Source organism: Oncorhynchus mykiss, chromosome 17 (assembly GCF_057628025.1).
Source record: "Oncorhynchus mykiss isolate SJ-2025 chromosome 17, ASM5762802v1, whole genome shotgun sequence".
Lineage (NCBI taxonomy): Eukaryota > Metazoa > Chordata > Actinopteri > Salmoniformes > Salmonidae > Oncorhynchus > Oncorhynchus mykiss.
Window position 1 is genome coordinate 10,079,717 of NC_143038.1, and position 22,891 is coordinate 10,102,607.

Below are 22,891 nucleotides of genomic sequence, written 5' to 3' on the forward strand. Positions count from 1 at the left end.
TCACCTTTATAGTGCAATTAATGTATTGTTTAGTGTTGTGCAGTGGCTTTGATGGTATGCATCCCACTGTTTCATTTGTTTTTTTTTGCCCCACCAAGATGTACATGCTAAAATCGTCACTGATTGTTAGAACTCAAATACTTTGCATTCTTGCTCACATTCTTTGCAATCTGTACAATGTCAACAGTAATGCTTTATTTGCTTGTTGCCATCTTTATAATAACACATTAAGCCTCTTCTGACCTGGATTGAAATGTTTGTCATTTTTTTATTTATGGCTCTGCTATAATCCACTTGTTGTTTGATTTGTCAGGCTATTGATTCATGGTATGACCCTCCATTTGTATTGTCTTCCAACACGACCTTGAATACAGTTCAAATACGTTGAATACAGAAAAAATTGACATTTTCTCTGCGACAGTTATTTAGATAGTACTGTTCGATATCTATGGATAGGCCAGCTTGCGAACGTTGACCTCCATCACTGCATCACTTACTTGATGTGTGGCACCTGTTATGCAGTACTCCATTATATTTCGTAAGTATTTCATATAGCCTATTGTTCATGTACTGGGGAGAAGTGTGCAGAGATGGATGACCCCCTAGACTAAATGCCAGATGTAAGGGCTTAACTGACACACCCCCAGGCCTCCTTGGCACAGTCCTGTGATTCTGGATGCCTGCAGGCTGGGAAAGTCCAATCCCATTTTAAATCAAGCAGAGGATTCCACGTAAATCCCTTTTGACTTCCCATTTTTGGATTAGGCACATTATTTTTTTCTGAAAGTTCTGGGGTATTCTGATTCAGGCTCAGTTCTTCTTACGCCTGTAGGGCTCACCAATAGACTCAGGCAGTGGAACTAAGCAGCCTTGAAAGTTGACTCTGGTGGTGGACCATGCAGGTATTTTTAGAAGCGGTGGCAGTCACATTATTATGCTGTATCATTCCTAAGGTATTCGTTGGACATGCCTTGAGTATTACTGTTAACGACGTGTATATTTAAGTGGAGTTAGAAAATACATTTCTGTTAACAAGTCTTCAAAAGTTACATCCGGCAAAATACATTCTTGAGATTTTCAGTTGACAGAAACCTCAGCCTTTCTGGTTGGTTGACCTGGAGCTATGATTGTGTGGTGGACCTGGACCTGGAAAACAGTAATGAGATTATGTTTTTCTTAGCCTTTGATGGTCCAGACATAATGATAGAAACAACCCGTTTAGAAGTATACCCTTGGTTCTTGTGCAATGTATGGCCTACATACAATGTATGGCCTACACTTAGCACAGTATGCACTTTCCCTGAACTCAGTATTTTATTTAACTAGGCAAGTCAGTTAAGAACAAATTCTTATTTTCAATGATGGCCTAGGAACAGTGGGTTAACTGCCTTGTTCAGGGTTAGAGCAACAGATTTTTACCTTGTCAGCTTGGGGATTTGATCTTGCAACCTTTCAGTTACTAGTCCAACGCTCTAACCACTAGGCTACCTGCCACCTCAGTATCTCCTGTGTGGTGGAATATTTTATATGCCATGCAGCCGTTTAGAGAGGAAAAGAATCAGGCGAGAGATCAGATGCTACACGTTTATGATTTCATTCGATCTAATACAATGTATACAATTCTCTCATAGAGTAAACATTTTACTAATACCCCAATTATTATTCCATAACAAGCACAAATTCTTGCTGCGTGTTCTTCAATGTTTGTAAAGCATGGCCCTGTTCTGGACCACACATACAAGATCTTGACATGTTTAAACCCAGTATATAGCTAGGCTACACATGCAAAAGTTACTTTGAATCTTTTTACAGTAGAATTAACAGGTAAAGTCCAAGGCAAACAGGAATATCCTTCAGAAATACAAAGACAGTAGAGCAAAAGATAGAGATCAAGTAATATAGTGTAAGTATACACAGTTGAATGTAAATGAAACACCGAAGGTCTTGGATCCAAAAGGAAAACCAGGACCATTGACTTGAAACATAGCACTATTTTACCTAGAGATAATATCTACAGTAGCACAGAAATGGAATGTTCTTCTGTATGACCCATGTGACTTTTTAAACCTTTATTTAACTAGGCAAGTCAGTTAAGAACCAATTCTTATTTACAATGACAGCCTGCTTGTAAAGATAAGGCCTTAGACTTATGTATAGTGTTCTTCAGTACATGACAAGGGAATACAATGTAATGTACACAAAGCACTCCTATAGTTTTTGGGGTTTCATGCCTCAAAATACCTTCGCTCATAACATCTTTGGAGATGCCTTTCGTTGTTCATGTCACTTCATTGTGTTTGGAATACAATCAACTCATCAGCTACAGTATATCCTCCTTCCTTAATACCATTTCCTATGTCTTTCTAGTTGGGAATGACATCAGTAGCTTTGTTGAAATTATGTGTGATAACGGTTAAGAACAAGGAATTTTTACAATGACAATTCAAATATGACCAGCTTTTGGAAGATGGACTTTTCATTGGGTGCTGCTGGGGTGGAACTGCTCTTGTGTAGTCTAGGGGAATAGTGGATGTCATGGTGGAATGTGGCGGAAAGTAAGAGCATCCCGTTTCATTGAATTGCCTCAGAGAGCCAAAAATACACTTTAGGGACTTGTCTATTGGAGAAAAAGCTAATATGAACTATTAGTGATCATCAAGAGGCTCCGTTTCAAGGTTAATGACCCAGAAGCATGCAAAACTGGATGTCGGTTCAACCAGCCCACCGGGGATGTTTGTCTGTTTGGTCACAGTTTAGGTCAAAGTTTACCATATGTAGGTTAAGTAAATGTCTACAGGTTAGTAATAAGTTCAGAAGATAAGTCATCGATTGAGGGACTGCTAGGTAAACTACAACAGTATTAACATACAATATCCCATAGATCCTTTGGATAACTTTGGCAGTTTTTTTATTATATATATATATTTTTATACAAGGAAGCAAGTTACAGATACAGTACAGTTGGCTAAGTCCGCAATAATTGTCTTTGGCCCGGCTCATGTCAGGTCATGTCACACATCGACCCAAATGTCTTTGATATTGTGATTCTGAATGGCAATGTAATACAGCTGGTTTTCTATCTACTTTGTCCCCAGGCTGGGAGGTGTGAATGTTCAATGTTGCCTAATGAAATAAGATATTTCTGTCCCAACATTTACTACCCATGGTAGGTAGCAATGACAGCACAACCATGATGAAGGGCGTTGCTATGATGGGCTTAGTTGGACTTGCTACAGTATGTGTTCTGCTGTTCTGGATAACAGCCAGAGGAAAGGCCTTGAATGACTTCTAGGCTCCTCTGTCAAACCAGAGGGGTGTGTGAGAGAAAGAGTGAATGGTAAAAGTTGTGTGCCTTACAGACACAATGTGGCTTTGTGAGAGCAAATCAGTGCAATCCCAATGTAGCTTGGACTCTCTAGCGCTCTATCACTCACACGGTCTCTATTCCCTCTCCCTCTAGTCTATCTACTCACTCTCTGCTGACAAAAAGAGCTGCCTATCATTTGTAGGAGTCAGTTTTCGGACAACCTGTTCTGCACTCTTCTTTCAGTTCTTGAAAGAGGAAGCAGGACAACTGTTGCCCCCGTCCGTCTGGTTTACCCCCTCGGCACTGTCCCTCGCCTCTACATGAAGCTAACTGTGCCAGTGTACTGTTAACACCAATAATGAATGTCCAGTCGAGATGAATCCTTCCTGGAGTCAATTAGTAACCCAACTCTCTCAGGGGAGGATTAAGTGCACCATCCGTTTCTAGAAATGACAAACGACCGACCTCACTGAACTCACTGATCAGACTGTCCTGTATTCAAGGGTCGTCTTCTCTCCTGTATTCCCTGTCGTCCACAGGTTTAGCCTGAGTCAGTCAATCAACCAATCACATCATAGATCATATTCTGAGGGAACCAGTCATGATCTTTTCCACCCATTTGCAATACAGTACAATCAAATCGCTGTAGGGATGTTAACAGTCTTGTCCACGTAGTGTATGTGGAAGATATGTAGAGTATGATGCACTAGTAAGTTTGTCAACATAATAATTCAAATCAATGATTCCTTTGCTTCATCAATGATGTCAAACCTGATAACTGGCTCTGCCAGAGTAAAAGTCAAGGGTGTTCACTTATTTATACTGGAGGGAGTCCATGTATGACGATGATGCTATCTCTCTGTAAGGTTTCTAATGTTATTATATAGACACCTGATGTTTCTCCAAACATTTCAACTAGCTAGCAATTACAAAGGATGTCTAGAGCGTGTTTTTTCATCACACAGTCCTCTTCTCTTATAGCCGTAAGGAGTTTTCACTAGCCACACATGCTACAATCATGCAAAGTCACTACATTAGTCCATGAAACAGTCAGGCGGTTAACTATAGTAATGCTCCCACTGATATCTGTGTATTTAGTTGTATGTTTTATTTCATCAATGTAGTATAAAAACTTGGAGATATTTGTGTGACAGCTAGACAGTATTTGTGGTCAGTCACACATTTAGGCTATTCTAAGATTGTCCCCCTCATCTGGGAGTTTGTATCTCTGTCTCCTTCTGAAGAAACAATCCCCCTCAAAAAGCACAGGGGGAAGAAAAAAAAACATTTTTGGCACAATGAGTGTATAGCACCACTATAAACTACACAATACTGCCAACAAGCAGTCTCTTGGTTGGAAAGAAATCCTGTATATAGAAGCATATTCATACAAACATGAGAGCAGCAGCACTGGCGTCTTAGTACTTCAGCCCCAGCTGGAGAAACAAGATTATCCTATCAGCAGTGTACAGAGTCCCGAGCCCAGCTATGATGCCAGTCCCCCTGGACAAATAAGCCAGAGAGAGAGAGAGCTCCCAGTCAAAGAGAAGGGGGGGAAGCGGAGAGGAGGGAGAGAAGGGGGGGGGTAGCGATAAAGCACATCTATTCTGGGCTCCTCTCAGAGGTACAGTTTATTCTTTCAAAAGTAATCTCTCTTTTCACTACATGTCTCCAAATGTTGTGAAAAGCTGTGGCTTATCATCAATTGGTAATTCTCTCTCTCTCTCTCTCACACACACACACTCCCAATATTAATTATTTTCTACAGCTGCTGCTGAATGGTTGATGTTGAGCCATGTTAGGACACTTAACTCATGCAAAAAGGTTTTATGTTTTTTTGTTTCAAAGATGCTAAGAGATGGAAATCAGAGTTCAACTAAACTATACAAAACCAACGTTGTCCTGTTTTGAGAAGAATGATTACAACACTTTTATTTGGGGGCCTGTTGTTTGCCACCTGTTATTTAAAGCAAGAGCATCTTCCCAACTTCACAGAATCGTAAAATACACACATGTGCTCAAAAAGATGCATACAGACATACACTCACACACGGAAACAAACGATAATAAAATAATAAAATTCTATGGTTTCCTTTTATCTTTTTCATATCAAGCAAGTACCGTTAGCCTCACGTGGAGTGGGGCTTTAGGGTTAAGTCCTTTCCTTCCATAGTTGTAACTAAACAGCACCAGTAGAATTTGGCTGGCCCTAAGCCCTAGCCCTGGCCCCCCAGGGGCCCTGCCGGTCCCCTCCTCACTCTCTCATGGTTGCAGTCATTAGCTGGTGGCAGTCCAGTTCCCCACGCAGCTCCAGGGGCCCCGGCAGCCTCATGCCCGTCTTCTGGTCGACACACCAGCACTTTCCCCGCTGCCCGTCACGTGCTGGCTGGCACTGTAGACACAGGAAACAAGACAGGTATCAGTCAAAAGCCAAATGATATACTAGTTTATACTATTTGACAAAAACAGAATCATGTCTATGTATGCATGGGAATACTTCGGAACAGATTTCCTAAATTGAATCATTTTGAGCTGATTTCCTGGTGATTCTATAGTATTTTATGTCCAACAACGAAATATATATTTTTGTCGCTGAAAACTTCAGCACAACATGGAGCTTGAGGAAGACCAGTGGAATTAGTTGTAAATCTGTTCAGCGATCATTCCGCTCCTTGCCACTCCTGTCATGCTAATCTTTGGCAAGGAGTGGAACGTTAGCTAAACAACCTGGTACCCAGGCTAGTGTGGCCCATGTACAGTTGAAGTCAGAAGTTTACATACACCTTAGCCAAATACATTTAAACTCAGTTTTTCACAATTCCTGACATTTAATCCTACTAACAATTCTTAGGTGTCTTAGGACAGTTAGGATCACCTCTTTATTTTAAAAATAATGAGTAGAGAATTATTTATTTCAGCTTTTATTTCTTTCATCACATTCCCAGTGGGTCATAAGTTTACATACACTCAATTAGTATTTGGTAGCATTGCCTTTAAATTGTTTAACTTGGGTCAAACGTTTCAGGTAGCCTTCCACAAGCTTCCCTCAATAAGTTGGGTTAATTTTGGAACATTCCTCCTGACAGAGCTGGTGTAACTGAGTCAGGTTTGTAGGCCTTCTTGCTCGCACACACTTTTTCAGTTCTGCCCACTCATTTTCTATGGGATTGAGGTCAGGGCTTTGTGATGGCCACTCCAATACCTTGACTTTGTTATCCTTAAGCCATTTTGCCACAACTTTGGAAGTATGCTTGGGGTCATTGTCCACTTGGAAGACCCATTTGCGACCAAGCTTTAACTTCCTGACTGATGTCTTGAGATGTTGCTTCAATATATCCACATAATTTTCCTCATTCAGGATGGCATCTACTTTGTGAGGTGCACCAGTCCCTCCTGCAGCAAAGCACACCCACAACATGATGCTGCCACCCCCGTGCTTCACGGTTGGGATGGTGTTCTTTGGCTTACAAGCCTCCCCCTTTTTCCTCCAAACATAAGGATAGAATATGGCCAAAAAGTTACATTTTTGTTTCATCAGACCAGAGGACATTTCTCCAAAAAGTATGATCTTTGTCCCCATGTGCAGTTGCAAACCGTAGTTTGCTGAGCGGCCTTTCAGGTTATGTCGTTATAGGACTCGTTTTACTGTGGATATAGATACTTTTGTACCTGTTTCCTCCAGCATCTTCACAAGGTCCTTTGCTGTTGTTCTGGGATTGATATGCACTTTTCGCACCATCTCCGTCTCCTTTCTGAGCGGCATGATGGCTGCGTGGTCCCATGGTGTTTCTACTTGTTTGTACAGATGAATGTGGTACCTTCAGGTGTTTGGAAATTGCTCCCATGGATGAACCAGACTTGTGGAGGTCTACAAATGTTTTTCTGAGGTCTTGGCTGATTTCTTTTGATTTTCCCATGATGTCAAGCAAAGAGGCACTGAGTTTGAAGGTAGGTCTTGAAATACATCCACAGGTACACCTCCAATTGAATCAAATTATGTCAATTGCCTTATCAGAAGCTTCTAAAGCCATAACATCAATGTCTGGAATTTTCTATGCTGTTTAAAGGCACAGTAAACTTAGTGTATGTAAACGTCTGACCTTCTGGCATTGTGATACAGTGAATTATAAGTGAAATAATCTGTCTGTAAACAATTGTTGGAAAAATGACTTGTGTCATGCACAAAGTAGATGTCCTAACCGACTTGCCAAAACTATAGTTTGTTAACAAGGAAATTTGTGGAGTGGTTGAATAACGAGTTTTAATGACTCCAACCTAAGTTGTTTGTAAACTTCCGACTTCAACTTTAGATGTTTGGAAATGTACGCCCATGTATGGTCATATACGTCCGTGTAGGTATCTGGAAATGGTAAACAATTTTATACTACCCTTTTGTTGTTAACGAATAGGTTACATGCCTTTTGTAACTTAACTGCTAAGCTCATGGATTTTGATCTGTAAAATAGTCATTGAAAACACCTGTTAGACACAAGAAACCAGACAGGTATCAGTCACAAGCCAAATGGCATGATAAGCATATGATACAGATAAATGGCATCAGGTATGGTGCCTAAATACATTCAGCCGTGGGACGATTTTTCTTTGAAAGGATCGTCGGAGGCTGGAAAATAGTTATAAATATTTTGTACACTGCAAATTGGCCGCAAGAATCTCAAACAGATATACTATTTGACAAAAACAGAATCATTTCAAACCTTGATTACATTATGATACGATCACATATGCCTCTCTATGTATGCATTCTATAGTATTTTATGTCCAACAACGAAATATATATTTTTGGCTCAGAAAACCACAGGAATACATAAGGTATTGCAGTTTCTTAATAGCACTGGATTATTTAATGGTGAAAGAGCCACGTCCGTTTGTGATATTACAGAAGTTACTGCAAACACCAAACACTTTTTGGCATCCTCGGACATCATTGCACGCACGATAGAAGAGAGCAGTATGTACTGCAATCATTTTTTTCACCATGCTGCACGACTCTCCTCAGGTCGGAAAAACCAAAACAATAACAACGGTGGTAGGGCGGCCAGTGGCAATGTTTCCCCCCTACTGCGGATTCCATCTTTAAGGTACCTTAAATTTCAAACCTGAGGTACCTTAAAAATCAAACCACTGTTATATTTGACATTGTTCCCTTGGTGAATAACTTTCTCTCAAGCCCCTCATTCTCACCAGTGCGAATATGAAGCAATTGAATAGAAACTTGTATGAATCATAACCACTGAGTGATACATTTCTGTACATAACCTTGGGTGGTTTTGAAACACCCCATCAGCTTGGCTCAACTTTCCTATTGAGATTCCTCCTGTGCAATGAAAAGATGCCTGATGACCTCTCATAACCTTAGTTATGCTCAAAAGGGGTGCCGTAAAGCTCTACCACAATGCAATTATAGATAAACAGTAAACAGATGCCTTTTACACACTATACCGAGCAGACAAGGGTACTTTAACTGTGTTACACAATCAAGCCTGACCCCAGACTCTGATGCCCTTGGCAGGGTAAGACTTTTACCACTGACTGACTCTGCTACGCCTGTTGCTTCGTAGCGTATTCAGCTCCACAGAGCAACGAGCCATATCTAGCTCCGTGTTCTCAGATTCGTCCCGGTCTTATCTACAAAGTCGCCCATTTCAGACATAACAAGAAATAATTGCTTCGAAAAGCTAATGACATCTACCCCAGCAATGAAGCGATTACTGTCAACCATTTCAGGTTAACCACTGTGTTGTATGTAGACGGTTCAGTTTGGATTTTCTTTGATAAATCACTGCTTGTCTGTAGATGTAGAGTCTTGGCAGGAGAAAATGCTCACGTAAAACAATGCTGTTACACAGACTTGTTGTGTTTTGGCTAATAGAGCAGTGACGAAGTTAGAGGGGATTGTTCGCGTGTGCCTGTCTGATGCCAGACGGAGTGAATGATAGGTGATCGGATCTCGCTTGCTAAAGACCTTCTCCACAGACTACCTGGATAAATGTCTGCATCCAAAATGGCACGATATTCCTTATAGTGGTCTACTTTTTTGGTAGTGCCCAATATGGCTCTGGTTAAAAGTAGTGCACTACATAAGGAATAAATAAGGTGCCGTTTTGGAGTATGTCAAGGAGTACTTCCTGAATAGTGCATCATATAGATAACAGTGGGATAATGACTACTTGTCAGTCGACAAACCTGCTTGGCATGGAAGTCTCCGTTCTTGTCACAGTTGGGTATGGGGATGCTGTAGAGATCCTCGTGAGTGCGAGTGTTAGACACCAGTCGGTCCAGCGCTCTCTGCAGCTCAGCACGGCATGGAGCCTGAGGACAACCAGTGGAATTAGTTGTAAATCTGTTTAGCGATCATTCCGCTCCTTGCCACTCCCGTCATGCCAATCTTTGGCATATGAAACGGAGAATAAGGAGCTGAACGTTAGCTAAACATACTGGTACTCAGGCTAGTGCGGCCCATGTAGATGTTTGGAAATGTACGCCCATGTATGGTCATATACGTCCATGTAGGTATCTGGAAATGGTAAACAGTTTTATACTACCCTTTGTTGTTGATTTCAGTGAACACCTGGGTTACGTTTCATGAGATGACCATGAAATGTTGAGTGCTGCAAATAACGAATAGGTTACATGTCGTTTGTAACCTAACTGCTAAACTCATGGATTTTGATCTGTAAAATAGTCATTGAAAACACCTGTTAGACCTGCGTCGGTCTAGTAACTAGACTCCACTAGACTCTAGTTGAACGTTATGGGGTGACATTATTTTTTACATCCAGCACCTGCTCAAATACTTTAAATGTGCATATGTTATGTTTTCCTATACGTAATCTTTATGTGTAATCTTTTCTTATACGGAGGTGAACGGTGGTTGGTGCGCTCACCAGGGCAGCCTTTGGGTCCTCCCTGGCGTTATTGCTTCTCTGATTGGTGGATTTGGCAGGGTGGCGGGCCAGGGTCTTCTGAATGCAGCGTTTGTCCTGGGGACTGCAGCGGATGTTACTGTTATTTGGGTGCTCAGGGATGATCTCATCCTGTCTGTCCATCGCTGTGGGGACACAAGAGTTACCATTGAGTCACAGCACTACAAGTCACACACTTTTTATTTAAACTTTTATTTATCCAGTAAGTCCTATCAATGTCAAGAGACCTCTTTTACAAGGGAAACCTCTAGAGCTACAACCTACACAACACATGAAAGACTCGCAATCCCAACCCGTACAAAGTCGCAAATCATACGTGTCACAACACAAGAGTTAAAACACTAGACCATGCCATTTTTGACAGGCTTCTCTGTAAATTACACTGCCTCTCAGAGGCTTTACGCAATTTGTTGATTGCATGAAAATGTATAATTTAATGTACCAAATTTACAGCATATTACTGATCTGACCCAACGCAAACATTGTCATACCGACACAGAGCTATCTTTCCATTAATATGTGTATGGGACCAATAACATTTGATTTGATGAAAACACAATGGGGAATTGTAGGCTAACAACCGGGCTTAGCATCAAGGACAAACAGTGGTGTTCCCACTCAGGGGGGTAAAGTACAGTAATCTCAATTTGGACTTCAGCTCTCTTGGTCTTCCTTTAACCACTGGCACCACACTTCTGCCAAGGAGAGCTATTGATGCATTTGAAATGACCACCCCCTCTCTCCTCACTGCCTGCCTACCCATTGTGGCCTGTGCCACATTTACCTTGCAACAATCCCCCAGTTCTTTGGCCCTGCAGGCAGCCAGCTGTTTCCTAAGGAAACTGCCCCCCTCCACCCCTCCACCCCTCCACCTCCCCTACAGCAAAATAAAACCCTCACTGTGCCAGATGGAGATTGGAAGAGGGTATTTTGCAGTGTCACAAGGTGCCGGTGGTCAAAGGTATGGAGTGTGGAGAGATTTACAGCCGTTTTGTTCTGGCTTGACTGTTCACCTGTGGCCTTTGCAGGGTTGGTTGGTAAAACCCAAACAACTTTTTTCCTGGATTGGCACTGCAACCATAGCACCCGGAGCCTGGGTTTAAGTGCTGCCTTGAGCTTTTTCTGCCAGATCACTGGAAAGATCAAAGCATGAATGGTGTCTCACGTTAGTGTGGCGTAATACCAGTTGCTTCTGGGAACCTACTTTCTCTCATAGTCAGATCTTCTGCATTGCCCTCTCTGACCTTTCCACGTTTTCCAAGGTAATTCACTCTGTAATTAGGATTAAATAGCAATTAGCTTTCAACAGGTTTTGTTGTGAAGTTATTTTTGCTATTGAACAACGGATAGACAAGCCTACTCATGAGGTAAGGTGACCTTTGTCTGTTTCAGACTTGGGGTAAAGGGCTTTGCCATTAGCTATTCTAGTCATATTCTAGTAATGAGACGAGATGTTTACATTTCTATACCGTACCTCTGTACGTGAGGTTGAGGTGAGGGAGTTGCTCTGAAGTTGATTGACAGGCTGTGCTCTGCTGACCGGGGGTTTGTATATTTCCGTTGGCCTTTCTCATCTGCACTTTTTTCCAGACCCAGTACGACTTCAGCTGTTTTCCCGTCTCCCCATAAGTTGTTCTTTCCCTCTTTTGCCATTTAGCGGTTTGCCGAATCCATGCTCTTTTGGAGTGCCATTTCATACAAGCCCAAAGTTATTTAAAAGTGGGTCAGGGGTGCCATGTCCTGTTTGCTGCCACCTCTGTTCTCCGGGGAGGAAGCTGCTGCTTCATTGTGTGGTTTCGGGAGGATTGTATCAACATCTCAGTTTCAAACACAGGCAGGCTAAGGCACAAGGCAGGCTGCTGTGATGAAGAATAGAAAGGGTGGGACGCACTCCAGGAAAAAAAATCCAAGTATAATCTTCTTTTTAATAAAAAAAAGTATAATGTTAAACAAACAGAAGAAAAAAAAAACAGGGCCAAAACCATTTCAGCTAGATTCCTTTGTCAAGAGTTATGACGAAGAACACAAGTACGAACAGTGTGCAGTATGCACTCGGATCCAACCCCAGCCACAGGTGCATAGCCAAGATAAAGAAAGACTCAATTTTAAGACTGTTCTGATGAAGGCTCTAACATTTCCCTCTGTTTTGACAGCGTTTAAAAACCAAAGGCCATGAATATGTCAACCCGGGAGGTTCGTGTAAAGTTACTGTGTGTTCAAGAGCTGCAGGATCCCTCAAACCATCGTCATCTTCCGTCATATCATTGAATTAGTGCAGACTAGTCTACAACCGACCGAGTTGCAAACCATTTTTCAGTCATTTCCTCTGACTTAACCGTCCTCCAGTGAGGTGTTTGCTAGGGAATGTTGGTGGTGTGTTCCCACTCCCAGCCCACAGAGGTTCAGAGGGTGGCATGGAACTCCACTGTTCCAGTTGCAGCTGTCACTGGGAGTCTGGATGGAGCATGTGTACTAGTCTCAACACTGTCCTGGGGGACATGTCTGGCTCCGTAGGCTGGACTTTGTTACACTATATAGCACTATAGTATGTCAGCTAGCGAGATGCTTATCGTCAGCCGCCATTGCATCAGTGGAAATCTGGGTGAGGAGACAGTGGGCGTTTGGCACGCTTGAATGTAAATAGTGCACGTTTGACACAAGTTGTCTCCCACTGCATAGCCTATGTCAACTCTTTGCTCTATATGTAAGCTGGCATTAGCAAGAATGTGTACAGTCTGTTTAACTAAAGTGTTACCCTCCACTTTTTGGGGTGTATTTTAAGCTTATTGGTCCATAGTGCTTTGTGTGGCATATTTCTATACTGTAAAATAATACATGTGGACATTATTACAATAAAAAGGGTTGTGCTCAACTACCCTTCCCCTTTTTTTTTCTTAAACTTCCATTTTACTTCTCTGCTTAAACCATAGAGCAGCCATAAATAGAGGTAGGTATACCCCACAAAACTAGGCCAAAAATGAATTATCCATGAAATAAGAACTGAACCATAATTACTGGTTGGTTTGGGTTGTTTTTGCTCGTGTACAGTAAGAATATCCCACAAAACAGGATCATGCACCAAAATACAACATAAAACATTGCAGCAACACACCACTCGTGCCAATAGCATCACTGCTCGCGGTGATTAAGCACATTTTGATTGCAGTATATTTGAGTCTCTAGTGTGCAAACCGCGCGTAAATACAGACAACAGGCTTAATTCAAAATTAATGAGCGACTGTTCAAACAATGCACCATGGGCTGAGTCCCCTGCCAGATGTTCCCCTGCCAGATGTTCCCCTGCCAGATGTTTGTGATATACGTGTTTACATGGGATGTTTCCAAACAAAGCATGATGGGAGTGGTTGCAGTTTAATACGTTCACACATGAACTCACACAGTTTACGAGGGACTTTTATTTCACTGTGCTCCGAGGATTAGGCGTATTTGAAATTTGACGGCCAGCTAGCGAGCGCTCATCGTCGCTCTGTGTTGTTACTCAGCGCCAGTTGGTTTGTTTGTGTATCTCTGTCTCCACAGCTCCAACACCAGGAGGGGGTCCTAAATCCATGGTTCCATGGAGGGATCAATTAGCTAATCACATTTACTGAGTTCTGCTGCAGAAAGCCCAGCTGTACAAATGGGATAAATACCCAAAGTAAGCAAATAATAAGGACCAAAACATGCCATCAGGGACATCTGCAGTTTTTTCCTCCAACATATCCTCATTGGCCACAGAGAAATGATTGAATCAGTTTCATCATTCCAGTGAGCACACAGACAAGTGTTTTCCTCACATCGTAAGAAGAACAGGAGTTGTGGGATGGTTGACAAGAACAGATGGTTGACTAGAAGTGCCACTGATCAGGCCTGCCTAAAACGCAGATACATACTGTGCATCAGACACATGTGGCTCCTGTCAGCTTACCACCGGCGTGAATGGCATTCGCAACACCTCCTTTCAGTAAATGACATTTCCATTGACATCTGTATCTGCTTGTGAATACTATTACATGTCCGAGTTTCTAAGGTTCGTGAAGCATTTGAATATGACACTAAAGGAGACCCAGTCGGAATGTTGGAATGGATTCCAAGCCCTCATAATGATTTCTAAGAATTAGGATTGAGAGAGCGTTTCTAAGAATCAGTTATTAAGGAACTGCATTAGACCTGCAGGACATGGTAAGATGCAGAATGTACTCCAGTGCTTGCGGTTGCTATGGAAATTGAGTTTCCGAAATACTGTAGCTTTGAACTTGAAGGAAAGTAACAGAATGTGCACAGTAGATTGAATCTGGACATGTATTCCTCAGATTTAAATGGTCTGTGCGCCGATCCATGGAAATGGCAGGCTAGCTTTGGGAAATGTTTATTGACAAAACATATGAAAATGTTATATTCTGAGTATTGACCGTTTCATCGGGATATGAGGCAACATCTCAGTCTCTGGGACTGCTGCTTGATGGTAGCAAGTCATCTGTACACCTACTGTCAATTCAGGATCAGTCATACACCTTCCCCCTACGGTGTCCTTTTCTTTGGGAATCTGTTCCATTAAAAAAATAAAAAAAACGATTCTATTTTTATCAGACATGTTCACTGTTGCTAGGTCTGGGGCAGTGCGGGAAGCGTCTCAAGGAGATGTACCCCTCGGTTTAATAATGGATAAACCCGGCAAATGTGCCACAAAGGAACTCATATACTTGTGGCTTGGGTTTTTCTCTTCCTCCCTCTCTCTTCCTCTCTCTCTCTGTTCTCTCTCTCTCTTTCCCTTTTCTTCCTGTCTCTCTGTTCTCTCTCTCTCTCTGTTCTCTCTCTATCTTTCCCTTTTCTTCCTGTCTCTCTGTTCTCTCTCTCTCTTTCCCTTTTCTTCCTGTCACTCTGTTCTCTCTTTCTCTTTCCCTTTTCTTCCCGTCTCTCTGTTCTCTTTCTCTTTCCCTTTTCTTCCTGTCTCTCTGTTCTCTCTCTCTCTTTCCCTTTTCTTCCTGTCTCTCTGTTCTCTCTCTCTCTTTCCCTTTTCTTCCTGTCTCTCTGTTCTCTCTCTCTCTTTCCCTTTTCTTCCTGTCTCTCTGTTCTCTCTCTCTCTTTCCCTTTTCTTCCTGTCTCTCTGTTCTCTCTCTCTCTTTCCCTTTTCTTCCTGTCTCTCTGTTCTCTCTCTCTCTTTCCCTTTTCTTCCTGTCTCTCTGTTCTCTCTCTCTCTTTCCCTTTTCTTCCTCTCTCTCTGTTCTCTCTCTCTCTTTCCCTTTTCTTACTGTCTCTCTGTTCTCTCTCTCTCTTTCCCTTTTCTTCTTCTCTCTCTGTTCTCTCTCTCTCTTTCACTTTTCTTCCTGTCTCTCTGGCGCATGAGGTTTCAAAGGCGCTGCACCGAAGTGTTGATGTAAGACTTATTGAGTAGGGCTACGTTGGGGGGGTACTTTCCTTCATGACAGGACCCAGGGGGGGTCAACCAAAGCTCAACACTGGGATAGTGGGATTCCAGAACACTGAAAACAAAACATCCAAACATTTCGACACCATTTAGCATTTCATCAATCGCTGACACTCCCTATCTTGTCAAGAGAGTTTACGAGAACTCCCAAACCGCTGAACATTCACACTTTAGCCCACTTCTGCTTCAGCGCTGCTTGCCTCAAACAGACAACACAATGGTGGGGATGGGGAAGTCAGTCAGTAAACAATGTTTAGGGAAAAACATTCAGCCAAATTAAGCCATGCAGAACCAAAACCAAGACAGTCAACCTTTTATCATGCACTAAACAGCTTTCCCCCTGTCTCTGATTCCGTTTAGTCACGCTATGTGCTGGCCTAACCTAGGCTGGCCTCGCACAGAGCAGAAGGCTCTCATTTCTGCTCTGGCAGCAAGCGTGCTGATGAGCTCATCCTAGCAGAGCTGGACGGTGGGCGATGCGCTCCAGGGCAGGGGGGGGGGGGAGGAGCAGCAAAGTCACCCAGGCCCAGGGGGAAACTGATGCAGCAGAGCTGGACGGTGGGCGATGCGCTCCAGGGCAGGGGGGGGGGAGAGGAGCAGCAAGTCACCCAGGCCCAGGGGGACACTGATGCAGCAGAGCTGGAGACGACTGGAGACTTGGGTCTCTGGAAGTGCATCCAAAATGGCACCCTATTCTCCCTAAAGCAGAGCACTACTTTTGACCAGAGCCTTGAGAATAGAGTGCCATGTCAGACGCAGCCTGGAAGTTGAGGGCTGTTCAAGTCTGTCCAAAGTCTTGCCTTGCTGTGCTGCTTGGAACTGGGAGATAGTTCACCTTCATTACCGATAACCGTTGGAGGTCCCGGCAGCGGCGGTGCTGGTAGAAGAAGCGATGTTGGAACAATCAGTGTGGATGAGATCTGGAACAAATGAGTGAATTGCTTCGTTCGCGGTACGTTTTTACGATCGCCACTAAACGTCTTTGGCATAATGGAAATCGCCACCTTGAAAAACTGCCTACGAGTTCCCCCTGCTTTGGAAGGGGAGAGAGGAAGAATTAAAAAGCAGGAACAGTTTCATCTGCTGCAATCTGAAGAATACGATGGAACAGGAATAGCAGATAAGCCATACAGTATTAGATGTTAAAGTGGAACCAGACCTCTGCTGCTGCAGTAGGAAGAAGAATGTGACTACCGTGAGAGGAGAAAGACAGGGGTTGTATCAAGATGTCTGCAGAGGGAAGTGAACAAGACATCTCCAGTAAAAGAGGAGTCAGTCAGTCAGACATCTGCAGTGCCAGTGAAGAGGGGGAGGAATGGGGCCATGAAGAGAGTGAGAATGAATTACTGATTGCAGAGAGCTCTAATAGCCTGAGACTGGCCGCACTCCATTACAGAGTAATTTCATACAGGCAGACAGGCAGCTTTTATTACCTCCTCTTGTTAAACACACACACCCACCCACACACACACACGCACGCACACACATGCACGCACATACAGTTCCCTGCAATACAACACACACACGCATGGCCACGTATTAACATGCTGAGATCGATAACAGGATACACACAGAGATGGACATACATTCACATATATGGTGCATACGCCCACATATACTGCAGCTACATCAATACACAAATGCATGCACTCACAAATATATACAAATACACTTATAATGCATTCTCACACATTTCACATTCAGTTCACACAGACACTACATGACCACAAGTATGTGGACACCTGCTCGTTTGAAAACTCATTCCAAAATCATGGGCATTAATATGGAGTTGGTCCCCCCTTTGCTGCTATAACAGCATCCACTCTTCTGGGAAGACTTTCCACTAGATGTTGGAACATTGCTGCAGGGACAAGAGCATTAGTGAGGTCGGGCACTGATGTTGGGCGATTAGGCATGGCTCGCAGTCAGCGTTCCAATTCATCCCAAAGGTGTTCAATTGGGTTGAGTTTCAGGGCTCTGTGCAGGCCATTCAAGTTCTTACACACTGATCGCAACAAATAATTTCTCTATGGACCTCACTTTGTGCAACAACGCGGCTGAGCCGTTGTTGCTCCTAGACATTCCCACTTCACAATAACAGCACTTACAGTTGACCAGGGCAGCTCTAGCAGGCCAGAAATTTGACGAACTGACTTGTTGGAAACGTGGCATCTTATGACATGCCCTGTTGAAAGTCACTGAGCTCTTCAGTAAAGCCATTCTACTGCTAATGTTTGTCTATGGAGATTGCATGGCTGTGAGCTTGATTTTATACACCTATCATCAACGGGTGTGGCTGAAATAGCCAAATCCACTAATTTGAAGGGGTGACATACTTTTGTATATATTGTGTACGTACACACACACACACACATACATATACAAACCCACACACAGAGCACGGAAATGTGATCACGCTCTCCACATCCGATGTGAGTAAGACCTTTAAACAGGTCAACATTCACAAGGCCGCAGGGCCAGACGGATTACCACAATGTGTACTCAGAGCATGCGCTGACCAACTGGCAAGTTTCTTCACTGACATTTTCAACCTCTCCCTGTCTGAGTCTGTAATACCAGCATGTTTCAAGCAGACCACCATAGTCCCTGCGTCCAAGAACACTAAGGTAACCTGCCTAAATGACTACCGGCCCGTAGCACTCACGTATGTAACCATGAAGTGCTTTGAAAGGCTTTTCATGGCTCACATCACCATTATCCCAGTAACCATAGACCCACTCCAATTTGCATATTATCCAAACAGATCCACAGATTATGCAATCTCTATTGCGCTCCACACTGCCCTTTCCCACCTGGACAAAAGGTACACCTATATGAGAATGCTATTCATTGACTACAGCCCAGTATTCAACACCATAGTGACCTCAAAGCTCATCACTAAGCTAAGGACCCTGGGACTAAACACCTTCCTTTGCAACTGGATCCTGGACTTCCTGACGGGCCGCCCCCAGGTGGTAAGGGTAGGTTACAACACATCTGCCATGCTGATTCTCAACGAGGGGGACCCTCAGGGGTGCATGCTCAGTCCTCTCCTGTACTCCCTGTTCACTCATGACTGCATGGCCAGGCACGACTCCAACACCCTCATTAAGTTTGCCGATGACACAACAGTGGTAGGCCTGATCACCGACACCGACAAGAAAGCCTATAGGGAGGAGGTCAGAGATCTGGCCATGTGGTGCCAGGACAACAACCTCTCCCTCAACGTGATCAAGACAAAGGAGATGATTGTGGACTACAGGAAAAGGAGGACCGAGCACACCCCCATTCTCATCGAAGGGGCTATGGTGGAGCAGGTTGAGAGCTTCAAGTTCCTTGGTGTCCACATCACCAATAAACTAACATGGTCCAAGCACACCGAGACAGTCATCAAGAGGACACAACAAAACCTATTTCCCCTCAGGAAACTGAAAGGATTTGGCATGGGTCCTCAGATCCTCAAAAGGTTCTACAGCTGCATCATTGAGAACATCCTGACTGGTTGCATCACTGCCTGGTACGGCAACTGCTTGGCCTCCGACCGCAAGGCACTACAGAGGGTAGTGCGTACGGACCAATACAACTGTGGCCAAGCTTCCTGACATCCAGACCTCTATACCAGGCGGTGTTAGAGGAAGGCCCTAAAAATGGTCAAAGACTCCAGCCACCCTAGACATAGACTGTTCTATGACTAGGATGGCAAGCTGTACTGGAGCGCCAAGTCTAGGTCCAAGAAGCTTCTACCTCCAAGCCATAAGACTCCTGAACATCTATTAAAATGGCTACCCAGACTATTTGCTTTGCCCCCCCCCCCCTTTACACTACTGCTACTCTCTGTTATTATCTATGCATAGTCACTTTAATAACTCCTCCTGCATGTACTTCGACTAACCGGAGCCCGCGCACACTGACTCCGTCTGTATCTGTACCCCTTGTATATGGCCTCGCTAATGTTATTTTAATGCTGCTTTTTAATTATTTGTAACTTTTTTTTCTTATTCATATTTAATTTAATTTTTTTAACTGCATTGTTGGTTAGGGCTTGTAAGTAACCATTTCACTGTAGGGTCTACACCTGTTGTATTCTGCGCATGTGACAAATTACATTTGATTGGATATTTCCATACAAACACGCGCCCAGCCATACTATCCCCACAGTGCTTCTCTCTCTGACCGATAGCTTTTCTGCTCTGTCTAAGGCAGAAGGTGTCCTTTTACTGTATACGGCCGGGCGCAAAACAGCGGGGGACTGTGTGCTCTCGGGTCAGGCCATGCGTGAAGAGCTGGTGTGTGTGCTCTGGGCCGAGGCTTAGCAGAGATTAGAGCAAACAAGCAGCACATTGCCACACCCTCCCCAGCTCAGGTAAGAGCAGGGAGCAGGGAGAGAACACTCTGGCCCTGCCCCGGCACCCTGGCCCTCTTAAGTGCGTATGGTCCAACCGGACCAGCTATGATCCAACATGAGAGAGGGAGAGAGAGGAAGAGAGGGTGTGAGAGAGATACCAACCAGTCCACCAGGCTTGATTTACAGTTACATCATATTATATACAGTACTAACCTGGAAAACGACTGAGGCTATTGTTGAGGTGTCCTAATTCTGGGTAGGCGTGCCAGTGCGCCACTAAGAGTGTTGCGCACAGTAGCCTAAAATACAATATGGAGAGTCGGACCACAACTGAAGAAAAGAAGGTGGGATAACATAATGCATCACCCATTTTTAACAAAGGGTGACCACAAGTGATGCCACCTGCACATACAGCCACATCAGTGGACAAGCGTTAAAGATACCGGTATCCCGCAACCACACCTTCCCTATTGTCTCACCTGAGTTCTCTTCCACATCCCTCTCGTCGTTGCACACTCCCTGGCCATGCATGAGTGAGTGGAGGGGCCTCTCCACGTTCCGCGGTGGGTAGCAGCGGAGCCCCGTGCCGCAGCGGGGCGAGTAGACGCCGCAGTGCACCCCCTTGGCCAGGGCGCAGGTGGGGCAGCAGCCGCAGCCCGCCTCCCTCACCGTCTCTTCGCAGCTGCCGTCAGGCAGCTGACAGCTGGCCAGCCGCTCCTCAGAGCACACGGGGCAGCGGATGGCCTCCTCCGTCAGACACAGGGTCGCCAGCGAAAGGGCACCCACTGCCCACAGGCCCCAGCAGGGCGGCGCTATAGCCGCACCGCGACCTCGCACCATGGCAGTCCCGAAGGCGTGATCTCAAATCTTTGCCCTCGATTTCTCTTGCACTTTCCCGCAGTTCGTTTGTTAGTATTCCTTCTGTTTCTCTGCTCTCTCACCCACAACTGTTTGGTCTCTGCTTTAGTTTTGGAGGGTAAGGAGGAGGAGGGAGGCGGTTGGAGGGTTTGGTCTTTGATGTTGCCCGCTGGTTGGTGTTTCGGGTGGCAGGGGTTTTGGCAGGAGTTGGAACACAATGTCCCCGCTGTTTTACCTCGCCGTTTCTTAGGCTCGATTTCCTAGCCCTAGGATGTTTGGGAGGTTAGAAAAAGAATGCAGGTAGATCAAAGAATGCTAAATATCTAGTCCTTGCTCTCCCATGTGACGAAAGTCTTTACGTCTTTGAGTCGCACAAAGTGGTTATTTGTTGGGAAGTAGAACAAATGTCCACTGGTCTATTTAGGTGAGTCTTTGTCCCTTCAAGTAGAATTCACACAGAGCCCATGAAGCCTCTTATAGTGCAAAGAGAAAAGTCTGTGGTTTGCCAATGTCCAGGTGTAGGGAAGGGGCATCAAGTTTTTCAAGTCGAGTAGCAATTTCGTCTTCCATATGGGGTGTAGGGCAATGGGTTGCTCTTGAGAATGGCTCTACACGAGTGGTTCCTCTTGGAATTTATACTGCTGGCCAATGGACACGCCTCCTTCTTCAGGGGGAGAGGAGCTGAAAGGCACAGGGAAGAAATGCCAGGCTGAAGCGCTCTCGCTCTTTCTCTCTCTCTCTCTCCCTCACTCTTTCTTTTTCTCTTGCTGTCTCTCACTCATGCTCTCACACAGAGACACACACACATACTCTCCCTCACTTTTTCTCTCTCAATCTTGAATGCTCACACAGAATTGCAGGGAAGAAATACTGGGCTGAACCACCCTCCACACACACACACACACACACACACACACACACACACACACACACACACACACACTCTCTCTCTACCCACTCTCACTCTCTCTTTCCCTATGTTGAATATTCACACAATGAGTATCTCACTTTTTGTCCCTTTATAACACAGAATCACAGGGACAAAATATGTAACTAAAGCCTTCTCCTCTCTCACATTCAGACTCAAGAGCTGGCAGCACCTTCACGGCGACTGTGTACACACATTTCTAACTCGCATCATTACAATAGCTTTGCCTTGAACCACTAACCCCTACTCCCCCCCTCTCTCTCTCACCCCCCCCCCCCCCTCTCTCGTTCTCTCTCTAAATACACACTAGCCTGAATGTGCACTTGCACACTGACACACAAACCCACACACAGAGAACAACGTATCTGGAAAGCTATTATTCTCACTCGCAGTAAAAGGCATTCATACACACACAAAGGGGATAAAGGAAACCACTTCCAAGCCATCTTAAACTCTCTTTCACAGACACACACACACACACACCTCCAGCTAATGACAAAGCATTGTTGAAATAACAAAGCTTGGGCAACCTCATGTCCCTTTCCTGCACATGGCCGTGGTTAGCGTGGCCAGTGTGTGTGTTGTGTGAGAAGACGAGTCCATTAGGCACCAGCATCCCTCTTTTCCTCCCTCTGCATCTGCCCTTTACTCTCTCTCTCTCTCTCTCTCTCTCTCTCTCTCCATTCAATTCAATTCAAGGGGCTTTATTGGCATGGGAAACACATGTTTACATTGCCAAAAGCAAGTGTAATAGATAATAAACAAAAGTGAAATAAACTCACTCTATCTCTCTCTCTCTCCAACTAGCTGTGCGGGGCAGCTATAAAAGGCAAATTGACAGTAGCCCTGCCCCCGCAGGTCTTTAAAAAGCCTCCCCTTTCCAACAGAGGGAACTTTGAACTACATCGCTAGCTGGGAGGTTTTTAATTGTGGGTGTGTGTTTGCAAATTAGAGAATGTAAATTAGTAGGCCGCCTACGTGTGTGTTAGTGTCTGTGTATTTTGTGTATATGTGTGTGTCCAGGCTCTTTCTCATTCTCAACTATTTGGTTCCAAAGCTTACAGAGCTGGGATGACGCCAA

At 44.3% G+C, this 22,891-nt stretch overlaps 1 protein-coding gene across 1 annotated transcript; it reads right to left on the minus strand.

Moving 5' to 3' along the window:
* Positions 1 to 1,570: 1,570 nt before the first annotated feature.
* LOC110493635 (insulin-like growth factor-binding protein 4) lies at positions 1,571 to 22,454 on the minus strand. Its single transcript, XM_036949621.2, has 4 exons — positions 20,504 to 22,454; positions 10,213 to 10,376; positions 9,512 to 9,637; positions 1,571 to 5,699 (listed from the first exon to the last, which is right to left on the minus strand). The coding sequence occupies exons 1-4, from the start codon at positions 20,862 to 20,864 to the stop codon at positions 5,562 to 5,564; spliced, it is 789 nt and encodes a 262-aa protein (XP_036805516.1). The 5' UTR covers positions 20,865 to 22,454; the 3' UTR covers positions 1,571 to 5,561.
* Positions 22,455 to 22,891: the final 437 nt, after the last annotated feature.

Excerpts from the sequence above, each read along its gene's own strand:
- LOC110493635 (XM_036949621.2), bottom strand. The coding sequence starts at position 20,864 with ATGGTGCGAGGTCGCGGTGCGGCTATAGCGCCGCCCTGCTGGGGCCTG. Across the intron at positions 10,377-20,503 it reads GGATGTGGAAGAGAACTCAG|CGATGGACAGACAGGATGAG; the intron begins GTGAGACAATAG and ends GTGTCCCCACAG. Across the intron at positions 5,700-9,511 it reads GAGACTTCCATGCCAAGCAG|TGCCAGCCAGCACGTGACGG; the intron begins GTTTGTCGACTG and ends CTGTGTCTACAG.